General features: G+C 40.8%; 2 protein-coding genes across 17 annotated transcripts in view; one reads left to right on the top strand and one right to left on the bottom strand.

The window, feature by feature from the left end:
• Window positions 1-21206, bottom strand: part of dock7 (dedicator of cytokinesis 7) — a 170538-nt gene that overhangs the window by 99474 nt on the left and 49858 nt on the right. The gene's annotated exons all lie outside the window — the stretch shown is intronic.
• Window positions 1720-20561, top strand: angptl3 (angiopoietin-like 3). The gene is made up of 7 exons (XM_080195683.1): window positions 1720-2190; window positions 3055-3165; window positions 4146-4266; window positions 9538-9651; window positions 11185-11280; window positions 15079-15354; window positions 20380-20561. Exons 1-7 carry the CDS (start codon window positions 1720-1722, stop codon window positions 20559-20561), a joined length of 1371 nt encoding a protein of 456 aa, XP_080051809.1.

The raw sequence follows: 21206 nt of genomic DNA, 5'->3' as shown, positions 1-21206 counted from the left end.
CTGTGAGCATCCCTGAAACCACGTAGTCACTTTTGACATTACTTGATATGCAAAAACAAATCGGCAGCCAATGCCAAAACTCTTGCTCCAAAGAAACAAACAGGTCTTGCAACACAGGAATTTACACAGAATATCGTCATAGTGTTTAAAGACAATGTAATTGCAATCAGAAAATTGACTCTTATGAAAAACTTCAGGAAAAAATAACGGACATGATCTTACTTGCCTTTCATGCCACACTCATGCTACAGCAAGGTCAGAGAATTTACCAGCCAACCAAATCTCAGTTCAGTGACGGGATGGAAAATTCCCGCTGGCATGAACAATGGTAACATTCCAGCCAATGAGTACATCATGATCTAAATACACAAAAATGCTGTATGATTGGTTGAAGTTTAAGTTAAGTTTATTTATTAGTGTCACAAGTAGGCTTACGTTAACACTGCAATGCAGTTACTGAGAAAACCCCCTATTTGTCATGCTTCAACATCTGTTCGGATACACCAAAGAAGAATTTAGCATGACCAATGCACCTAACCAGCACATCTTTCGGACTGTGGGAGGAAACTGGAGCACCAGGAGGAAACCCACTCAGACATGACGAGAACTTGCAGATTCCACACAGACAGCTACCCAAGCCAAGAATCGAACCCAGGCCCCTGGTACTGTGAGGCAACAGTGCTAACCACAGTACCACCATGGTTTGATAAAAGCTTAAGGCAAAAGGTACTCTGAAGTAAAAGTTTTCTAAATGGCAAGGCCTAAAATTTCCAAAAGTAAACAGCAACTCCTACATTTCAAATGGGGTGACTTCTAAAGTTCCGTTATGCCTACAAACATGGCCAACTGCCGGATTCTTCCTGAATAGCTAAAATGACAGCAAGAGTTAATCAGATGCCTGATATTTGTAAAAGTTATATCATCTTTTCACCCAGCCACAGGTTCACCGATGAAACATTTGCATAAGCCTTGAACAAATGTTAATGAATGAAAGATATAGCAACTATCTTTACATCAGAAAAAACTCCTTACAACACAAAGTGAGAAAGCATACATCATGCTGGATTAATTGATAAGTGTATTATACAGTGTAATAGGTGCCTTTGAGGCTCTAGGTTTGATCCAGGTCTGCACTAAGTTAGAAGATTAGCAACAGTAGTATGAGCACTACAACTTAGAATAGGGAGGCAAAAGTAAGTAATTATTCTGGGCTTCCACTTGCAAAAGCTTTGAAATATAGAGAATGTGCATGCATGCAAACACACATGCCCACATCAGCTGAGATCAGTTATCACTGATCATCACCATTATGAAATAAGTCTGCTGGTACTCCTTAGAGTACACATATAGAAAGGTCACTTGGGTAAGGTGCAGTGGGGCAGCAAGCAGTCACAGAACTGTATGCCAGAAAATATCATGCCTTCATGAGAAGAATTATGAAAACTGGGGGGGAAATCATCAGTGCTCGGATCAGTATATCTTAAACTTATTTGAACAATTTTTTGTGACATAATGGTCATCTGGTTTTGCTAGTTCTGCTCTATTTGCACAGATTTATGTTGACTTTACTCATGGCTCCTCCTTGCTTTGGAGGTTATATTAGTTCAAGATGAAACTGTTTAATGATCAACTGCAGAGACCAAGCAGCAATTCAGATCAGATATATATAGACACATCTTGTTAGCCAGCAGTCTAACAAAAAATTGGGACAAAACGATGATGTTCTTAACACCATTCCTTATTTTGGCTCTGTCCAGTTACACTATCCAATTACAAGCTGATGATTCGCTGGAAGAATCCAGATTTGCAATGATAGATGATGTGAGGATTTTAGCCAACGGCCTCCTACAATTGGGACGCGGACTGAAAGATTTTGCTCAGAAGACCAAGAACCAAGTCAATAAAATATTGGACAAGATTAACATATTTGACAGATCCTTCTTTGAACTCTCAAAGGAAACAGATGAAATCAAGCTTAACGAGCAAGAGTTAAAGAACAGGACAATAATTCTACAGGCTAACAATGAGGAGTTGAAAAACATGTCACTAGACATCAGGAAAAAATTAAACGGCATTGTAGAAAACCGAACTGCTCTAGAAACAAAAGTGGATGGTCTTGAAGACAAATTATCTGAACTGACTGAAATCAAGACAGAAATATCAGAGATAAAGGAGTTCCCATCTCTAAAAGTAAGTGCATTTTAATGTAAAAAGTGATATGTTGTTCCATAAACTTTGGAAGAGCCGAGGTATTATCCCTGCGCTATGAAGCTACTGATCTTTGTAAGAGTGAATGCAATTGTGCCCAGTGCCCTTGAGCGAAGGAAGAAGGCAACAAAATCAGTTTCCACATTCCTATCCTATGACCCTGGCTGAATAGTTCACTTGTGGATATTAAATGAGGACAGAAATTGTCTGGCTGTCACTGACTTTGGCAAATAGCTTATGAGCACTCACTGTCTAAACGCAGGTCTGAAAAGCAGCAACTTGTACAATGTGCTGGAAAGCAGTTACTTTGCAATATCATGGCATCACAGCAATTGGAAGAAGAATGGCAAGCCTACTAAAGAGAACAGCCAAATTAGATTCTACCTTATTGTGGGATATTGATCAAGCTTCAGTACAATTATGTACTTTTTTTGTACATTAACAAAATATTAAAAATGTTATGATGCAGAATGAGATCAGTTCTCTTAAAGCCACTGAAAGTGAAAGGTGTAAAACACATAGAACAAACACACATACAGCTTATGTGCAGCATACTTGAGAACATCTCTGAAACAAGCCATCACTTGGGGATTTGTAATATTTGACTAGAGTAGTGTGTAACATTCTTCAATACTATGTTTGCAATTCCAGTTAAAAATAAAACAAGCACAGGAGTATGTCTGAAGACAGTAGTTCATCTCTGTGCAGAGCTTTTCTGAGATTAAAATCATGATTTTAAATTTGAATAAATCCAGTAATAATTTAAAAATGGCAAAATGCGCAGTAGGAATTCAGGCAGAACAATCTTTTGCTGCTTAATCATTCTAATATATTTTGTTCAAACAGGCTCTTATTGAAGAACAGAATGAAAGTATTAAACGGTTGATCAGTACTCTACATGAACAAAACAGTCAACTAGACAAACAGAATCATCAAATAGAGCAACTGGAACAAAAGGTATGTCACAATTCACTTTATATTCCAAGACGCACAGTCGAGTATAATTCTAAAATTGTTGCATTACTCCTGACCAAGTGGGAGCCTTTTTAACAGGGCAAAACTATCAAACCATTGAGAAATGATCAGAACTCTCTCTCAAGTTTCCACAAGAAATGCTCTCCCAAATATGGCACTGCAGCACAATGGTTAAATACTGCTGCCTCACTGTGCCAGGGACTGAGGTTCAATTCCGGCCCTGAGTGATTCTCTGTGTGGAGTTCATGTGTTCGCTCTGTGTCTGAGTGGGTTTCCTCTGGGAACTCCGGTTTCCTCCCACAGACCAAAGATTTGCAGGTTAGGTGGATTGGCCATGCTAAATTGGCCCTTAGTTTCCAAAGATGTGCATGTTAGGTGGAGTAACCATGGTAAATGCATAGGGTTACAGGGATATGGTGGAGGGGAGGGCCTAAGTCAGTTGTTCTTTTGGAGAGTCGGTGCAAACTTGATGTAAGGATGGCCTTTTCTGTACTGCATGGATTCTATGGAAAACCCAAATAGAACCATTCAGACCAGCAAGCCCCAATGTTCAAATCCCAATCTATGCCGTGTCTTCTGATTTAGATAGTAGTGGGATTACACAACCATTATCACCATATATGGATGTCATTTGAGAATAGAATCAAGATCAGAAATTAAAATTGCCTGCTGATAGTACCATGCCAGGCACATAGAGAAGAATGTCCACTCGTTTAAGACAACAGACACTGTACCAGATATCATAACATTCCTTCAAAAAAGAATGGAAAGAGCAAAACTCAGCAGGGAATAGATTGAAAGGGGAAGGACAATTAACCATTTCTAAGCTGATTGTAGTACGCACCAGAAAATGTTACATACTTATATAACATATATATTTCATTTCAGCAAATATATTTAAGAATATGACAATATCTTAAAATGTTTTCTTAAAAATACAGTAAGCTATATATATTTTACAGCTTAGAGTCACCTTCTTACCAGATAATCAAAGTGATACTCAACTGCCTCAGAAGCCCACTGCTTCCAAATATGTTCACTACTTCCCCAGTAACAACACACAACTATCGTCTGATGACAATGGTAAGAAATATCTACAAAGATCACTTGTAAATGTAGGAAGAAAAATGTTTAAAAAATTACTACGATTTTGTAAATTAAAAAATATACACATGCGCCAATAATTTGCTATTTCGCCAAAGAATACTGTATTGGCATTGTCATTTGGAATTCTGTTAATTATAAAGGTGGATGTACAAAACCTTTGTACAGCGCAAGTGAAAGCTATCCAGCAATATAACTATACACTCATCCTTCCAAATTTCTTGTGTATCTAGAAATAGATGAATACATGGACAAATGAGATATACGCCAGTAGCGTGAAGTACAAGTGATTACAGATCTCTCCTGCTGCTGGGAACAATTTAAATTGATGAGGGTTAACAAAATATTGCATAACATGAAAGCATAATAATACAAAATTATTTTTTCCTGTGGAAATCCTACCATTTAAAGTCTAAATATGATGAGTGATAATGCTAAAATTTGAGCTGATATTTCTATACTTTAACAGAACTCTTTTCAAATACACAATTACATTTGTTAACCTGGTGCGACGGCAATAATCTCTCCCTCGATGTCAATAAAACGAAAGAGATAGTCAGTCACTGACTTCAGGAAGCGTAGTGGAGAACATGCCCCCATCTACATCAATGGGGACAAAGTAGAAATAGTCGAGAGCTTCAAATTTTTAGATGTCCAGGTCACCAACAAACTGTCGTGGTCCCCCCATGCGACACTAGTTAAGAAAGCCCACCAATGCCTCTAGTTCCTCAGAAGACAAATTTGGCATGTCCGCTACAACTCCCGCCAATTTTTATAGATCCACTATAGAAAGCATTATTTCTGGTTGTAGCACAGCTCGGTATGGCTCCTGCTCAATCCAAGACCGCCAGAAATTACAAAAGGTTGTGAATGTAGCGCAATTCATCACACGAACTGGAAAAAGAATTTATATTAATCTTGGAAATAAATCCAGACCCTCTACCCAACCAATTAACTTAAGGAGAACGGTAAGTGGGGCTGCGTTTTCACAAGTTCTGGTGCCGCTTATCCTCTAATAATTTTATTTATCCTGATAATTATCTAATCCTGGAATGTCTACTCTTGCTATGCTCCTGGAAGATTCTGGTTCAGTTTAGGTGAAGGGGAGCCAAACAAAGTCAAGAAAATCCTTGTTTGATAAAGATGGTTGAAGAGAACCGGGTGGGGCCTTGTTCGCGGTGCCAGTTTAGCTGGTGAGTGTGCTCACATTCTGGCGATGTTATAGGTATTGAGATGATGGCCACCATTGAGAATAAAGTTGTAGATGACTGTCTCGGCTCCCTGACACAAATCACTGGTGTTCATGTTGATGAATTGCAAGATATCCAAAAGAAAATGGATGAAGCGGAGGAAAGAATCCTGTCAGTCGAGAGGGCAGTTTCATCGATGGGGGCTCGCTTTCAGTCCTTGGAAATCCTGTTGCATGGTATGCCACGTGCCCTGGCTAACTGGGCCCAGAGAAGTAATGTCCGTCCACCTGATCCTGAGATGAGCAGAGGATAAATTCCCAGCTGAATTTGAATGCTGTCTGCCATGTTTTTGTAATCTCGATTTGAAAGCTGGGCATTTCAAGTTCAAAGAGACACACTGGGCCCTATTTTACCATTTTGATTCTAAGTGCTGAGTGGACTTGAAACTGGGAATGTTTCAGATCTGACTTTTAAACCTGTTCCCTGGTGCCCAAGTACGCATTTTGCCTGAAAAAATATCAGTAACTCCGAATTGCGTTGCACAAGCCTGTGGGTGGGGCTTAACCACCTGAAACCCTGCACCTCCAATCAGCTGCACCTCCAATCAGCCTCCAACCATGCACGCACAGAAAAATATATGATAGAATGCTGCTCCCTGCCACATCCCTCCTTGGCCAGATAATGCCTCCCCATGGCCCCCAGACACTGCCCCACCCCACAACATTACTGACCCCCTTATACCCTGTCCACCACCACCCACGTCAATCGCGGCCCCCTTCCCACCCACTGATCTCAGGTAGATGGCAGTGGACCCCCTTCCCCCCACTGATCTCAGGCAGAGTGGCAGTCGACCCCTTTTTACCTCCACTGAAATCTGGCAGTGAGGCAACAGACTCCCCCCAAGTCAATCTCAAGCACACAGCTGTCAGATGCTCCACACTTACCTCCTCACCTACCGGAGTGCCTGAATCGGACTTATAGGGAGCATGTCTGTTTCACGCCAATTCTGGATGGGCGAACCCAGTGGTAAAGAGTGAAGTGCCGGTAAAGTTGGGCGCGCAGCCCATTAAGTTAATTTAAATGCATGCAAATGTATTTAAATGGCCATCACGCCCAATTCAGGCGCGGTCCTGATTGCAGCCATTTTTGGGCCTTGATAAAGGGGGAGCCAGCGTGGAGGCAAGCGCAGATCACGCTATTCGCCTCACGCCCAACTTTATCAAGTTTTCACGCCCAAAAACAGGCACAACGCACAAGGTAAAATCAGACCCATAATATCTGATCTTCAAGATTTGGTGTCAGTTATAGACCCCAATCGGTGTTTTACATTGTCTTCACCTTGGTGTTTATCGAGGAGGACTGGAATTGACCAGGCACAGCTGGATCTTGTCACCTACCATGGTCTTTTCTAGGGTCTCTGGGCGATGACACAAAAGAGGTGCAGAGGCCATGGTGAAATTACAGATGGATCCTTGATGCTGCTCAACAATCCTGTCAAGTCTTTAGCCTTTTCAAGCTCCATGGATGGGTACATTATCCTGCAGGTTGTCATTAATCCTGAACTACTCCGCTTGTGATTATAACCCTGATGTTGTTTTTTATCCTGACAAGAGCGGTTGATATATGCGCACTAAGGCATATGTTGCCTGTTATTCTCTTAATTTTTGAAAGCCAGAGATATCCATATATTTATACTGGAATTCATTCACAGTTCTGGTTGTGGAAGAAGGGAGACCTTAGCTTAAAGTGCGTTACCGTTTACATTCAATCTTGGTCTTTCCACGTGGCACCCAGGGTGCAAGGTGGGTAAGGAGGTTTGCCGAGCCTGCTCCTAGTCCAATGTCAAATCCAAACTCCTGCTATATAGAGATATTTTCTTTGCTTGTGGACTGATAATGGGTCCCCTTTATTCTGAGTTGGTTGCATGGTAGCAGGGTTATGCAATATTTATCCATTTTTTGTATTGTAATCCTGACGTATATAACAGACGTTTATATGATATGGCATCCTTTAAGGATGAATAACATGAGTAGCGCCACAAAAGGATGTCGGGTAAGCGTTTTGATATAGAGGTGGTGGGTATGGACTTATAATCTCTCACAATGGGTGAGGAAATCCCCTTTTAGAACTAATGATGTTGTGCTTTTCTTTTGTCTTTTTGTTATTTTGCGGTTTATAGAATCCTTGTTGTTTGTCTGTGAGCATACAGACAGATCATATATTCTGAAAAAGACTGCGTTTTATTGTTGTTGGTGCTTCTGGTGTAGCTAGAGTTGGGGGAAATACTTATTGTTCCATGCCCCAGCATTGTTAGGGTCCTTGGTTGTCTAGGCATTTTTGGGTTGGTTTCCTATATTTCCCTTGGCTGTGCGGGTTGTGAAAGTGGTTACTTGGTGGTCTGGCCCCTGGAATGGAGCCAAACCACCATCCCATTGGGAGAAGATTCTTAGCATCCTCCAAATATCCTGACTGTGCATGTTTGGACGACAATTCCTCCTGTAGCTAGGATTTCCTTAATGGGAGGAAAATGGATGGAATACTGAATAGGGTCTCAGGTATGATTCAACATAGGGGAAGTTTGTTTTGTTTGAAACCTAGGGGGGCATAAGTACTCCTGACAAGTCGGCCCTCCTTTTAACTATGTCATTGTTCAATGATTTTCTTTTGGGGGGGAGATCTCCTATGAGGTTACATAGCTCTGTTCCTGATATCCTGCATGTGAGAGTCCACACCGACAAACCATGTCTATGGGCTTATCCTTGTGTTCCTCTCTAAGGTTTCTGGTTGTTATCTGGGTCAGTGGGATGTTGATATAAGCTCTGATTTATTATATTTGATTCCACATCTTCTCAGGATGGGCAGGATTGTATCTTTCCCAGAGATAGCCCATCTGAGGGTGTACTGACAATTCTTCTTCTTCCATTTGCTGGGAATCCTTGATAGGGAAATGGGTTAAATTTTCCAGCTGATGGTGGGGCTCAAGTGGCATTTCCGGAGCCGGAGATGAGTGAAGCTTATTTTGTGATGAGCCCAAGTGTGAATGAGAACCTTTGGCTTATTGGCTCTTCTCTTATCTATGTCAACATCCCTTACTTTCCCTGGCTGTGCAGGCAAGGATAGCAGCTATTTGAAAATTCATACTTAGAAGGTGTAGAGATTACATTACCGGTTTAAGACTCCCTAGTGGAAGATGTCCTGTTATTCAAGAGGTTGCGGGCGGGGGTTAAGTTTATAACTAGACTCTGCACTCTTCCCATGAGGCTGCTTAGCTCTGCTCCTGTTATACTGTGTTTGAGTGTGTATACTGTCACACCACATCTTGGGTTTGTAGCCTGATGTTTTCCTCTTTCATTGTTCAGAGGTTTTACAGCACTGTTTTAGGTGCCAACTGATTGTATTTGACGCCAAAGGGACTCAATCATGCTGTGATCTTGCTCCTTGTTATCCTGTGGGCAAGGGTGTGCAACATTGTGCCATGTGCTCATGTCTTTATGCTGACATATTTTACTCTGTGTAATATCCGGTCATTATCTGTACAAAAGGAGGCATCAATTACATTATTGATTATTGATATTTCAAACCAACTGTGATCGTATTTGCCAGTTTTTCCTGCATATATGGAAAAATGGGATTATGCTGTACTGACCAAACCTTGAGGGTTTATTGTACTATTTGTAAAAATGGGAAAGACATCTTCAATAATAATTTTTTTTTAAACTTAGAGAACATGGGAACATGAAAATTTACCCTCCACGAGTCTTTTCTACCAATGCCATCCTGACACACGTTACCCAAATCCACATATTTTCCCCAACTTTTCCCTATATCCCTTAATATCTTTTGTTCACAGAAACTTATCAATCTCAGAATTAAAATTAATTGACTCAGCATCAACTGTTATTTGCAGAAGACGGTTCCACCTGATGCCACCCTTCACTCAACAGAAATTTAGTGAGTCAATGTCTTTGCCGAGCTCAGGTAGACCCAAAAGGGTAAAGCATTATAAATGTGGTAGATGGTGTTTCAGATATCTGACTGCAAGCTCTTTTAACTTTTGCAGATTTTCCCACTGACTGCAATGACATTTACAATGAGGGAATGGACAGTAATGGAGTGTACATTATTAAACCTAATGGATACAAAGCATTCAATGTGTCCTGCCACTTCACAGCAGGTAATGGTCACTATTATTTTTGGTAAAATTCATCCCAGCAAAGCAGGATATGAACATTTATACTAAACTGAAATTGCCATAGCGTTTATTTTTCCCTTTCCCACTTATAAATTGCTGGTTCACACAGGTGTATGGTTCCAAGGCTGTCAATAGGTCAGAACAGTGACTTTGTTAACATTTATTTGTGGCACATGGACATTGCCGGCAGGGGCGAGAACTTACTGTCCACCTGAGTTGCCCTTGAAACTTCTTGGACTGCTGCAGGTTGTGTGGTATAAGCACACCAATGGAGTTGCTAAGCAGGATTTTTCATATGATGATGATGAAGGAACAATAATACATGTTCAAGTCAGGATGGAGAGCAACTTGGAGAGAAACTGGGAGGCAATCGTTTTCCATGTAATTGTTGCAATACATCCTGTACAGTACACACTGCTGCACAGGCAAGCCAACTATTTTGTAATGGATGGTGTGAGCTTCTCCAGTTGTTACATAAAGCTAGATGATGACAGTGGGGCACTTGACATGTGAAGATCAGTCCTGTTGTTGCCGCCTGACGATCACTCACTTTACAACAGAGTAACTGATGATCATGCACGCCCAAAGGAATTCCAGCTGGTGTCCTTGGATTTTTTTGCTGGGCTCATCACAAAATAAGCCTCGCTTATCTCCAGCCATACTGGAAATGCTGCTCAAGCCCCGCCATCAGCTGGAGAATTTAACCCATTTCCCTACCAAGAATACTCACTGAACGAAAGAAGAATTGTCAAGGTGTCCTCTGATGGGATATCTTGAACAGCACAGTGGGTTGAGAGAACGGCATTACCCCCGCCCCCCCCCAAATGTGTCACTCCCCTCTGTCTATTCAGGGTCTACATGAAGCAGCAGATTCTGCAGATTTTCTCCTTTTTGATTTTGCTTTCTGCAAAGTTAGCACTTTGCAATTCCTGTTTTACACCTATTACTTTCAACCTACACGACACCTCACCACACCAATTGCTCCCCTTCACCAATTATCGCCCCTCCCCTCGACCTGAAATTAAAATGTTGCAGCTTCCCTGCTTACTCCTTTGTTCACTACCTGCTATCCTCAGCTGGCTTTGCACTTGCTGGTTCTCCCCTATTCTCTCTCTTCACATCCTTAAGGTCAACAATTGACTTCTTCCCACCCCAACATCAAAACCATGGGGCTCTGTTATGCACAATCAGTTCCAAGGTCCACAACTCCAATCTGCCTACGAGATTACTTCCAGAAAAACAAAACATTTTGCCTATGCTCAACCCAAGTACTTATTTACGTACTCGTCATCAAAATTCTTCATCATAGTGAACAATTTGCTGAAATCAGATATGTGATCAAGGAATATGAAATCTTGGGAAGGAAGAAGATTTACTGCCATGAAGGTAGGAAAGAAAGCTAACTAGTTCAGAGTTCTGAATGCAATTGCTTACAGCCTAATTCATGTCACTAACTGGGTAAATACGTGGAATTCTCTAGTGAAACCATACTTTACATTTGGCTCTTATTTTCAGTGGGCAGTTGGACTGTCATACAGCGAAGATTTGATGGGTCAGTGGATTTTGACCAGCCTTGGCAACACTATGAAAATGGTTTTGGTACATTGGAAGGTAAGAGGATAGTTTAAAACACTTAAAAAATCATAAAACTGCATGCAATTTAAATAGCTTTAAGTAATATGACAAGAAGTGTGGAGGAGGTGGGAGACATAGCTTGGGTTTCCACTTCCAACATCTGGTGACTCCCACTTGAAAACATGCGCACAGGTATGAATGGGGCATTTCAGAATGAGGCAGAATCATTGCTGAAGAATCGAATAACACAGTCTAGACTCACACCTGAAAATGAGAACATGGGCAAGGGATCAAAGAGCTTTCAGCACTTATGGAACTGCAGCCCACAATAAAATATCATCATCAGGAGAAAAAATGTTTTTTTTTAAAAGATCAATATACTTGTTATTTGTCAATGTCACTGAGACACATCAGTGCCTAAATATGAAACGTTGTTCACCTAGTCTTGGATCCAAAAAAAACCACCCATTAAGCACATTCATCAAAGAAAACATTTTAGCTCCCAACATCCAGTTAAGGGAAAACAAAAGAGTAAAACTTTTTTTGTCTCATGCAGCCAAGTAGGAATTAGTCTAATTCCAACATGGCTGATTGAGACAAAAAAAAAATCACACTTAAGCAAATCTTATTAAATTGGAAGGACCTTAGTGTTAGGTGAATACAGGACAGTTAAGCCTTAATCCTGAAACATTCCTTCAGACTTTGGAAGTTGATTGGATGAAGTAGTTTTGCCCCATGTAACTTAATAATATTTTCAGAAACGGAAAGTACCCAGGAATTCTCAACTTGAGCTATGTGACACTCTCTCCTGCTGAGGTCAAATGAAAGTATGAGGCATTCATTCTCTTATGCAGAATTTCATTCTCCTCAATCATTAGACAAAAATGAAAAGCAGACAGCATAATGTAACCAAGGCATGGGATCGCATTAATGGAACTACACAAGCAAAATCCACCACTGAAGACAAAAAGAGGTGCAATTTTTTTGTAGGCATGTTGGTATATCAAAGAATCGGTGTCAATGTGGATGCAGGGGAAGGAAATGTTTTATTCTACAAGCAAGCTTGAAGGAAAAATGTTGACAAATTTGAAATAAAACTACTCTTGACCTTAATAAATAATTATATTCAAAATAAGAAGTCAAGAGAAACAAATATGGTTTAAGAATATAGTAAGTGAAAAAAATTAGAAAGACAAGACATGACCAAGAAATCCACTAACACTGTCAACATGGCCACAACAAGAAAGAGATCATTAAGAAAACACTGCCTCACCAATCATTCTTTCTTCCTCACGTTGACACAGAGCAACCTTTACAGCATTGGCTGAACCATTATATGACAGATCATCTGTCATCAACCTCGGCATCAGAAACAAAACTGACACATCCTATACAGTTGACCATCTAAAGTTCTTCTAACATCTGGTGATTTGTGCTAAAATTGGGAGAGCTGACCCAAAAACGAGTCAAGCATCAGCCTGACATAATCATACTCACTGACAATAAATGTTAGGCTCCTCCCTCAATGTCCCAGGATATATGCTGTTCCAGCAGCAGGACAGATCCACTAAGTTTGCAGCACAATGATATACAGTTGGGAGGGAATGGCCCTGGGAGTCCCCAGCATTGACATGTGACTCCATGAAGTTTCATGACATCAGGTCAAATATGGGCAAGGAAACTTCCTGCTGACTGCTACCTACTGCCCTTCAACAGCTGATGAATTTTTCCATGTTGAACATCATTCAGAAGATGTACTGAAGGTGGCAGTGGCACAGAATGTATTATGCTTGCGAACTACAATGCACACCACCAAGGGCACCACCGTTAACCGAGCTGGTAAAATCCTGAAGGACATATCTGCCAAACCCTACAAGTGGTCAAAGATCTTAAAAAAAAGAAAAATCTTATTTGACAAATTTACTTTTCACAAATGCATCCATCCATGACAGTATTAGTGAGACTGACCACCACATGATTCCTGTGGAGACAAAATTCAGTTTTTGCAGTGAGGACACACCATTGTGTTGTGTGGCACTGCCATCATGCTAAATGGATCTTACAACTCAAAACTTGTCATCCACAAAGTGCTGCAAGCCATCAGGAGCAGCGTAATTGCATTATACAATTTGTAACTTCACCATCAGGAGTATGGTGGTACAGGATGGTGAATCATGTTGGGATGCAGTTTCACAGAACAGTAATATACTTTAGGATAGGTATGGTTTCACAGGATGGTGGATGATATTGGAGTACAGTTTCACAGAGTGAAGAATCATGTTGGGATATGGATTCACAGGACCGTGAATCATATTGGGATACAGTTTTGCACAGTGAATTGACCAAAAGCAATACTTCTCAGGACACCCCAGCAAGATGAGCTAACACACCACAGATCTCTGAACTTAATAATTTGTGCTTCCATGAACAATACTGTATCACTGAATGAATATCAGACAGATAAAAGTATTCAAAATTCAAACCAGATCCTTGAACTTTAGGTCAAGCACTTCGTAAAAAGCTGCATCTGACCACGTTAGCTCTATCTGACCTGTACATCCACCTACAGTTAATATTTAATCCTACAGTGTTCAGTACCGATCAGTCAAGCAAATATTAAGTCCTCTTGCACAAACTTCAAAATATTCTGATTCTGCATTTTTTTTGCACACTGTGCCATTGCTGTAGTGTCAGGGAGGCCCTATACCACTCAGGTTAGAGTGGAAAATTCTGTTTGGGGTACTCTGTCCTCTCTGTCCTCTCCCTGACACCATGTTTGAACTGTGAACCAAGAATAAATTGCCAAAAGACTATTTAACAGAAACAGCATCTCAGACAAGACCAAACTCTTCTGATGCGTACTACTGAATACAGTCACTGCTTACCAATCTGAAACAGAAATATTCATTGATACCTTCTCTCCTGGAAGGGTCATAGAGGCCAATTATATTGTTTCAAATTCCAGCCAGGATGAAAGCAACTAATTCAGCAAGGCAAAGGATGAAGCCAACAGTCGTCCTGGGATGTATGACTCATATCACATTGGGCACTGCACTTAATCAAGTCCAGATACTGGACTTGGTTGTGATGCACCCGAATGAATAAACTGCCAACCCTCACAATCTAGGACATTCAAAACCGGTTACCCTCACCACACACAAAGCAATCAAGGCATCTCAAAAGTGTGACCAAATTCAACTCCATAGGCATGGGACAGAAAGTTAACACTGCAGCCTTATTCCTTACTTGGCTCAGGTTCCAGTGAAGTAGCTAAATGATAGAATGTATTTGCATTTCAGTGCCCATAATGTAGGAATGATGTAATGGTTTGTGATTTTAATATAATTTGAATTGAACATTACCTTTCCTTTAATATCCTGTCCATCACTTCCTAGTTAACTACTTAACTACTAATTGTATTTATCTATTTTTGTTACTATATGAATGTCACATGTTTGCATGTTTTAAACTTAATTAGTCTATATATGCATTTTTCAATTTAAGTCATGCTGCAATTCAGCTTTTAGCTTGAACAAAATACCATTGTTAGTATTTTAATCTAGAATCAGATGGCTCAGGCGATGAATTCCATTTGAATGAAAGAAGGTGACTGCAATAATGTATCCAAGCAAAGGGGGAAAAAAATCAACTGACCTGTCTTCCTTGGAGCCCCAATAACCTCAGTGAGACCTTTTCTCCCATCACTTTGGTTAGAGAACCTCAGCCCTGGCCTACCAACACGCAAAAGTCAAGCACAACATTTACAAAGGTGTAGCTATGCTCCTGACTTTTAAACTCAATCCTTCACAACATTTTTATCTATCTTTTGCGTAGGTGAGTTCTGGCTAGGACTGGAAAAGGTGCACCATATTACACGACAGAGAGCTTACATGCTGCATATTGAATTGGATGAGTGGAAAGGTGACAAGCGTTTCATAAAATATACCTTCAGCCTGGGAGAAAAAGAGACGGATTACACTATACAACTCTCCGATACCCTCCTGGGAAATCTCCACAATGCAATGACTGAACAGGCAGGAATGAAATTCTCCACCAAGGACAGGGACAACGACATGCGAAACGACACTAACTGTGCTGAAAGTTATTCAGGTAACTCCAATTATAAAAAACATTTGATATCTATTGTTCACTATGAAAAGAATTCAGTTAATAAATAAAAATCTAGACGCTGGAAGGGAAGTGAGGTGGATCTTTCCACCAAAAAGGTAATCAAGTTGTGGAAAATGGTAACAGGAAAGGCAGACAGTATGTTCAGTTCAAGGAGAACCTAGACACATTTCCAAAGGTTGAGTGCAATAAAAGAAGGTGAAAAAATAAGATTACAAAATGGGGCAGAGCAGTTGGTCCCAAGGGTATTTATCCTGCTCCAAAAAATTCTCAGGCTCTCGTTTGTTTACTCAGATGCATTGAAGGATCTCTAAGATGACCTCAGAATACAAGCTTGCATTTAGAATTCTGGAATAAGAATTGTAGGATTAGGAAGAATAGTAGTACCACACTTATACCAAAAATTATACAAGTCAACACGATGTATAAGACCACCCCAATTTTCCAGCCTGAGAAGTCATGCTTTTGCATATGCTCACATATAAGTTGACCCATGCCCTGGTCCAGCTTTTCAGCCATCGCATACTATGCCCACATTAGCACTCAGCCTCAACTGTTCTCTTCACAAACACGTTTGACTACTGCTACCTTATAACTGAGCGTTAGTGATCACGCAGTGATAGGGACTGTGCTGCAAAGGTGTGCAGATGTTTAAGACACAATCACTCAAAACAAATAACATTTCAACATAGTGACTACCAGCAACACCTATGCCAGTGTTTCACTTTTATACTCGGCATATAATCACCCCACCACCTCCCCCCTCAACCAATGTTTTCCACCAAAAGACTTGCTGTGGACAGTATCAGTGATGCTACAGTTTAACAAGTGAAGCATTTTTTCATTCAGTGAAGATCATTCTCTGTAAGTAATGTTAGCCTTACTGACCTTCTCTTATAGTTATAACTCGGAAATATCGCGCCAGTGTTAGGAAACAGCCACCTACTTTTGAATTAAATCATATAGTCCAAGGAGGTCCCACACTCAAATACCAAATATGAATTGAGTTTGATGATTTCAGCTGGGAAAGGAATCAGTATTATAATCATTGGATTTTTCTCAGTGAGGAAAGTTCTTGTATCTGATCAATATGCCTCCTTGAAAAGCAGTTTTTCTGCATATTGTGCAAGGATGGAAATGTGATATTGTCTTAATTAAATCACCTGTCAACACTCATTGTCTCAGCTGACGCAAAAAATGGTCACTTGGTCCAAGTACCAGACGCACCCACGGCTGATAGAAATACAATCTGTCAGTGCTTTCAAGGAAGGGAAAGAAATACTCCACACAATCTCCTTCTGCCAGAGACCCGGGTTCGATTCCAATCTTGGGTCACTGTCTGTGCAAAGGCTGCATGTTCTCCCTGTGTCTGCATGGGTTTTCTCCAGGTGCTCCAGTTTCCTCCACAGTCTGAAAGATGCACTGGTTAGGTGCATTGGCCACGCTAAGTTCTCCCTCAGTATGCCTGAACAGGCACCAGAGTGTGGCAACTAGGGGATTTTCACAGTAACTTCACTGCAGTGGGACTAAAAGCCTAGTCGTCACTATAAACTTAAACTTAACATGTTTGATTTAAAAAAATTAAAGAATTACTTAACAACGGAAATGACACTTTATGGGCTGAATTATAACTTGCAGATGTGTGAGAGTTTGGAAGGGATGGAAAGCAAACAAATTGACATGACATTAGGAAACAGGCTCCAATCCACTATTTAACTGCAGGGCATTAGGCTGCAATGCAAGCATCCCCTGAAAAGGGCAAGGTATCATTTTTAACATGTTAATCACTCAATTACAATGATCTTAACATTATTTTTGCAATTTAACTGTGAATCCACGGGTTTCCTGGAACTCACAAGTGAAAGCAAGGTGATTGAGGAGGTTGAAGACAAGGAAATATACCAATAAGTACTAAAACCTCGCATCTGCTTTCTTGTGTGAAAGACTTCGTTCACAGTACTTGTGCTGAGGTTATTTTAACAAATTGAGGTTACCTCGGCAACTTGGAGGTTTCTACATCTGATTTTCATTTCGATGTTCTGAGTTGGCTTATCAGAACAGGTGCCCATTATGCTGTTTTAGTTTGGATCTCAGATGAGCAGCACCAGACTACACGTTTACAATGGGCAACTCCACAGCAGAAGATAAGAGATGCAACTTGCGGGAGGCCAAATCCACCACAAAAGGTGTACAGGCAAAGGAAAAGCTTCCTCAATTTGTCAGAATACTAGTGCTTAGGAGGCTCAACCTCTTGCATGAGGTGGTGTCAGACACTTCCAGCCTTCTGGAACAAAATCTGTTGCCAACTGGACCTGGTGACCAGACATTACCAGTGGCTTGTGAAGTCATCATCACCCTCAGCCTCTTTTGCCTCTGCCTCCTCCCCAAGCTGTCAGAACCACATCCAGGACTTTGCAGTCAGTAGCCTATAAATCCATTAGGCAGGTAACTAGTGACTTGCTTGCCAGGGCAATTATGTCAACATTGCCACTAATGATGCTAGTCAGAGGAGCAAGCACTCAAGTTTGCAGCTTTGGCTGGCTTCCCAAAGATGCTGAGCATAATTCACTGATTGCATGTGGCAATTAAGATACCAGAAAGATTCATTAATCACAAGGCCTTTGACTCCATCAATCTGTAGCCATTGTACAATCAGAAAAAGAAGTTTATGCAGGTGTGAGCAAGATTCCCAGGCAGCTTCATTGTATTTTCATCGTGCAGTAAGAAAGACCACCCTCTCTGAGCTCTCTGTATCTCGAAACATAGTAACTATGTTAGCTGTTCAGAAACAAGGGTTACCCACTGATAAAATCCATGAGGAACTGAGCTAATGAGGCTTGGAGAGATACAATGAAAGCTATGTGACAAACAGATGTGTTATTTACTGAGCCACTGGCATGCTGAAGAGAGGCTTCAGATGCCTGGACAGATACAGTTGGACCCTTTCATGCAAAGCAGCCAGGAAATGATTATGGTCTGCTGGGCCTGCACAACATTGTACAGCAGCAGGGTTGGAGCCTAAAGAAGGAACAATGTGTGGAGGAGATGCTGGTGACAGAATATGATGTGACCAAGACAACATTGGTGACACACGTAGCTGTCTGGGATACTCTCATTATTGTAAGGTTCCACCATTCTGACAGGCAAATTTAAGAGTCATTCACTTTTACCACCTTTATCCTGCACAGTTCAGTCCTGCAAACAACCAACCACTCTTTTTATAGTCTCTCTTACCATTTACCACAAGCGGCCACTTTCCAGGCAGAAACTAGATATACACAAGATAGGAATGTAATGAAATGTATTAATATTTACGTGGTTCAAAAGTAGAACAGAAACTTAATGTAACATTGTGTAATAATACATCAACGTGCAGACCTTGTGCAATTACAAATCTTTATTCTTCCTCTTCCATTTCTACATGGTGCAATCCCTGTGATTTCAGCTGAGGCAGAGACAGGATGCTCTGATCTCTGCCCTGGATGCTGACATGCTTTTGGCTGATGGGACCCGAGGGTCCCAGTAAAGACTGCTCCACCTGTATCTGTGCCAGGGCAGACTCAGCCCTTGGGTCACAAATCACATGTGTGTACAGTTGAGGAGGACGCAGGATGGCAACCATTGCAAAATGCAAGCACTTCAAGCCCCTTTCATTTCCCCTTTTGCCATCATCCCTATCATAGCCTTTCCACAACTCTCTGAGCTATGAGCTGGAAAGCACTTTGCTGCAGACCAATGAGGCGATGAAACAGTCTAAGCTAGGGTATCATGAATCCCATTTAAGGTGACTTTGATAGTGTGCAAGCCACTGGTGGGGGATAGCATCCACTTGTTTAATTGTTTGATGCTCCATATAGGTGGTCACACTTTCCATGGACAAAGGCATCCTCATAAAGGCCTGTGACAATACATCACTCATGCTTGGTACAGACTCCTGCAATCTCTCTTCAGTAATGTGCATGCAGGTGGAAAACCTGCCATATCTCACATTCTTTGCTGTTGCTCAAGAATATCCACTTTGTTGATAGTTTGAAAGATACGCCAACTGTATAGGCTGAGCAGAACCTGAAGAATCCTGCAACCTACTGTGGATTCTCCACTGCTGACTTTGTCTCCAGCATCTACTCTTGCCCACTTTTGATGTGAGAGTTGGGTGAAAACCTAACTATCTGCCTTACCAGTCCCTCTGAAGCATGAGAATCTGAGCTGGTGGGTGGCTTGCATCGTTCTGTAACAGTGCACAAAATGAGTGACCTCCTCTGAGGATTGAAGATGAATAAAGATGTATGTGAGTGCCAGTGGTAGATGGTCAGGCAGGATTTGAGGAAGTGCATAGTTAGAGAGGGTATGTTCACCAGCAAAGTTAGGCTGGTGTGAGAACTGAAGTTCAGGAATTGGCTTGAATGGGCAGAATGAGGAGATCAGCATGACACTCACATTAAGATGTAGTTGATTGTGCCATTGTATTTACCCTGTCCGCCCTGCTTGGGTTGTTAAATCATTCCTGGTGTTGAATCCACAAGCATGGCATTGTGCCCCAAATATGACCTCATGGGCATCCTCCAAAAGTATCACCATTACTACACTGGCATGTTCCGCTCAAGATTGAGGAACAGTATCGCCCTTAAAGCCTCAGCAACACATCATACATGGGTCATTAAGACAAGGTTGGGTGCATTCAATTCCATCAGTTCATTCTGCTCTGCCTCCAACTTCAAAGTTCACGTGCTTGGAGTGTCCCTATAAAGTTGGAATTGACTCATTCTGGTTGTGCTGTGACAACTGCTGCTCAAGCTGATTGGTTGGGAAACCTGGGAACAATATAGTAATGCAGTAGGCGAGTTAAAAAGCCACTGGCCAACACATACTGTACTTTCTTCTGGATTTCTGGTCATTACTGGCCCCAATAACCCATCCCAGCAAATTCAAAATCGGCATGGATATGTCAACACATGTTCATTGTATTTTACAGCAAGCTTGAAATTCTTTATTTCTTTGTCTAAAAAGGAGGATGGTGGTTTAATGCATGTGGAGAAGCCAACTTGAATGGAAAATACACCAAAATAAGATCAAAAGGAAAACTGGACCGAAGGAAAGGAATATTTTGGAACACTTGGAAGGGAAAATCACTTTTCCTGAAATCAACAAAAATGATGATCTGTCCTCTCAATTCAGAAGGATTTAAATGAAGTGTATTTTCAACTATTTGTATATTCAACAAGTGTATATTCAACTATTTCAACAAAACTTGGGTACTGATGCTGTTACTCACTTCCAATCATGCAATGCTGACACATAGGTTTAGTACATGCGTAACATTTTTAAGTAATATTATGTGACAATTCTGTGCAGCACAGATCAATATACACAACAGTTCCCATGGTGTGCAACATACACAAATTTTCCATTGTCCTGAGCAAGACAATAAGTATATTTGCAAAGAAATCCCTCACTCTGAGTTTTCCAAAATGATGCTTATAAAGTGTGCAATATCTAGTACCCCATAACCTTGTACCTGAGTTAAAATGAAACAAACAATCCGACTCATGGTCTGAAAAAATAATAAACTAAATTACTTCAGCCACAAAGGCCAATTGTCCTTTTCCTCTGACCACAGCAATCAAACCATTGTGGACAGAGACAAGTTACTAAGTTAAATAACAGAAAATAAGTTTTAGTCTCAAAGAAATTTACTGTTAACCATCAAGTTACTAGCTTATCATTATATTCGATAAGTACTGAGTCACATTGACTTCCAGTCAATTTTCTCTACAAACCATAACATACATTTTGATACATTAGCAAAAACATCAGGAATGCTTCAGATTGATTTA

Source organism: Carcharhinus amblyrhynchos, chromosome 9 (assembly GCF_965287045.1).
Source record: "Carcharhinus amblyrhynchos chromosome 9, sCarAmb.v2.hapA, whole genome shotgun sequence".
Taxonomy (NCBI): Eukaryota; Metazoa; Chordata; class Chondrichthyes; order Carcharhiniformes; family Carcharhinidae; genus Carcharhinus; species Carcharhinus amblyrhynchos.
Note: the sequence above shows the minus strand (reverse complement) of the source record. Positions and strands in the feature narration are given on the sequence as shown.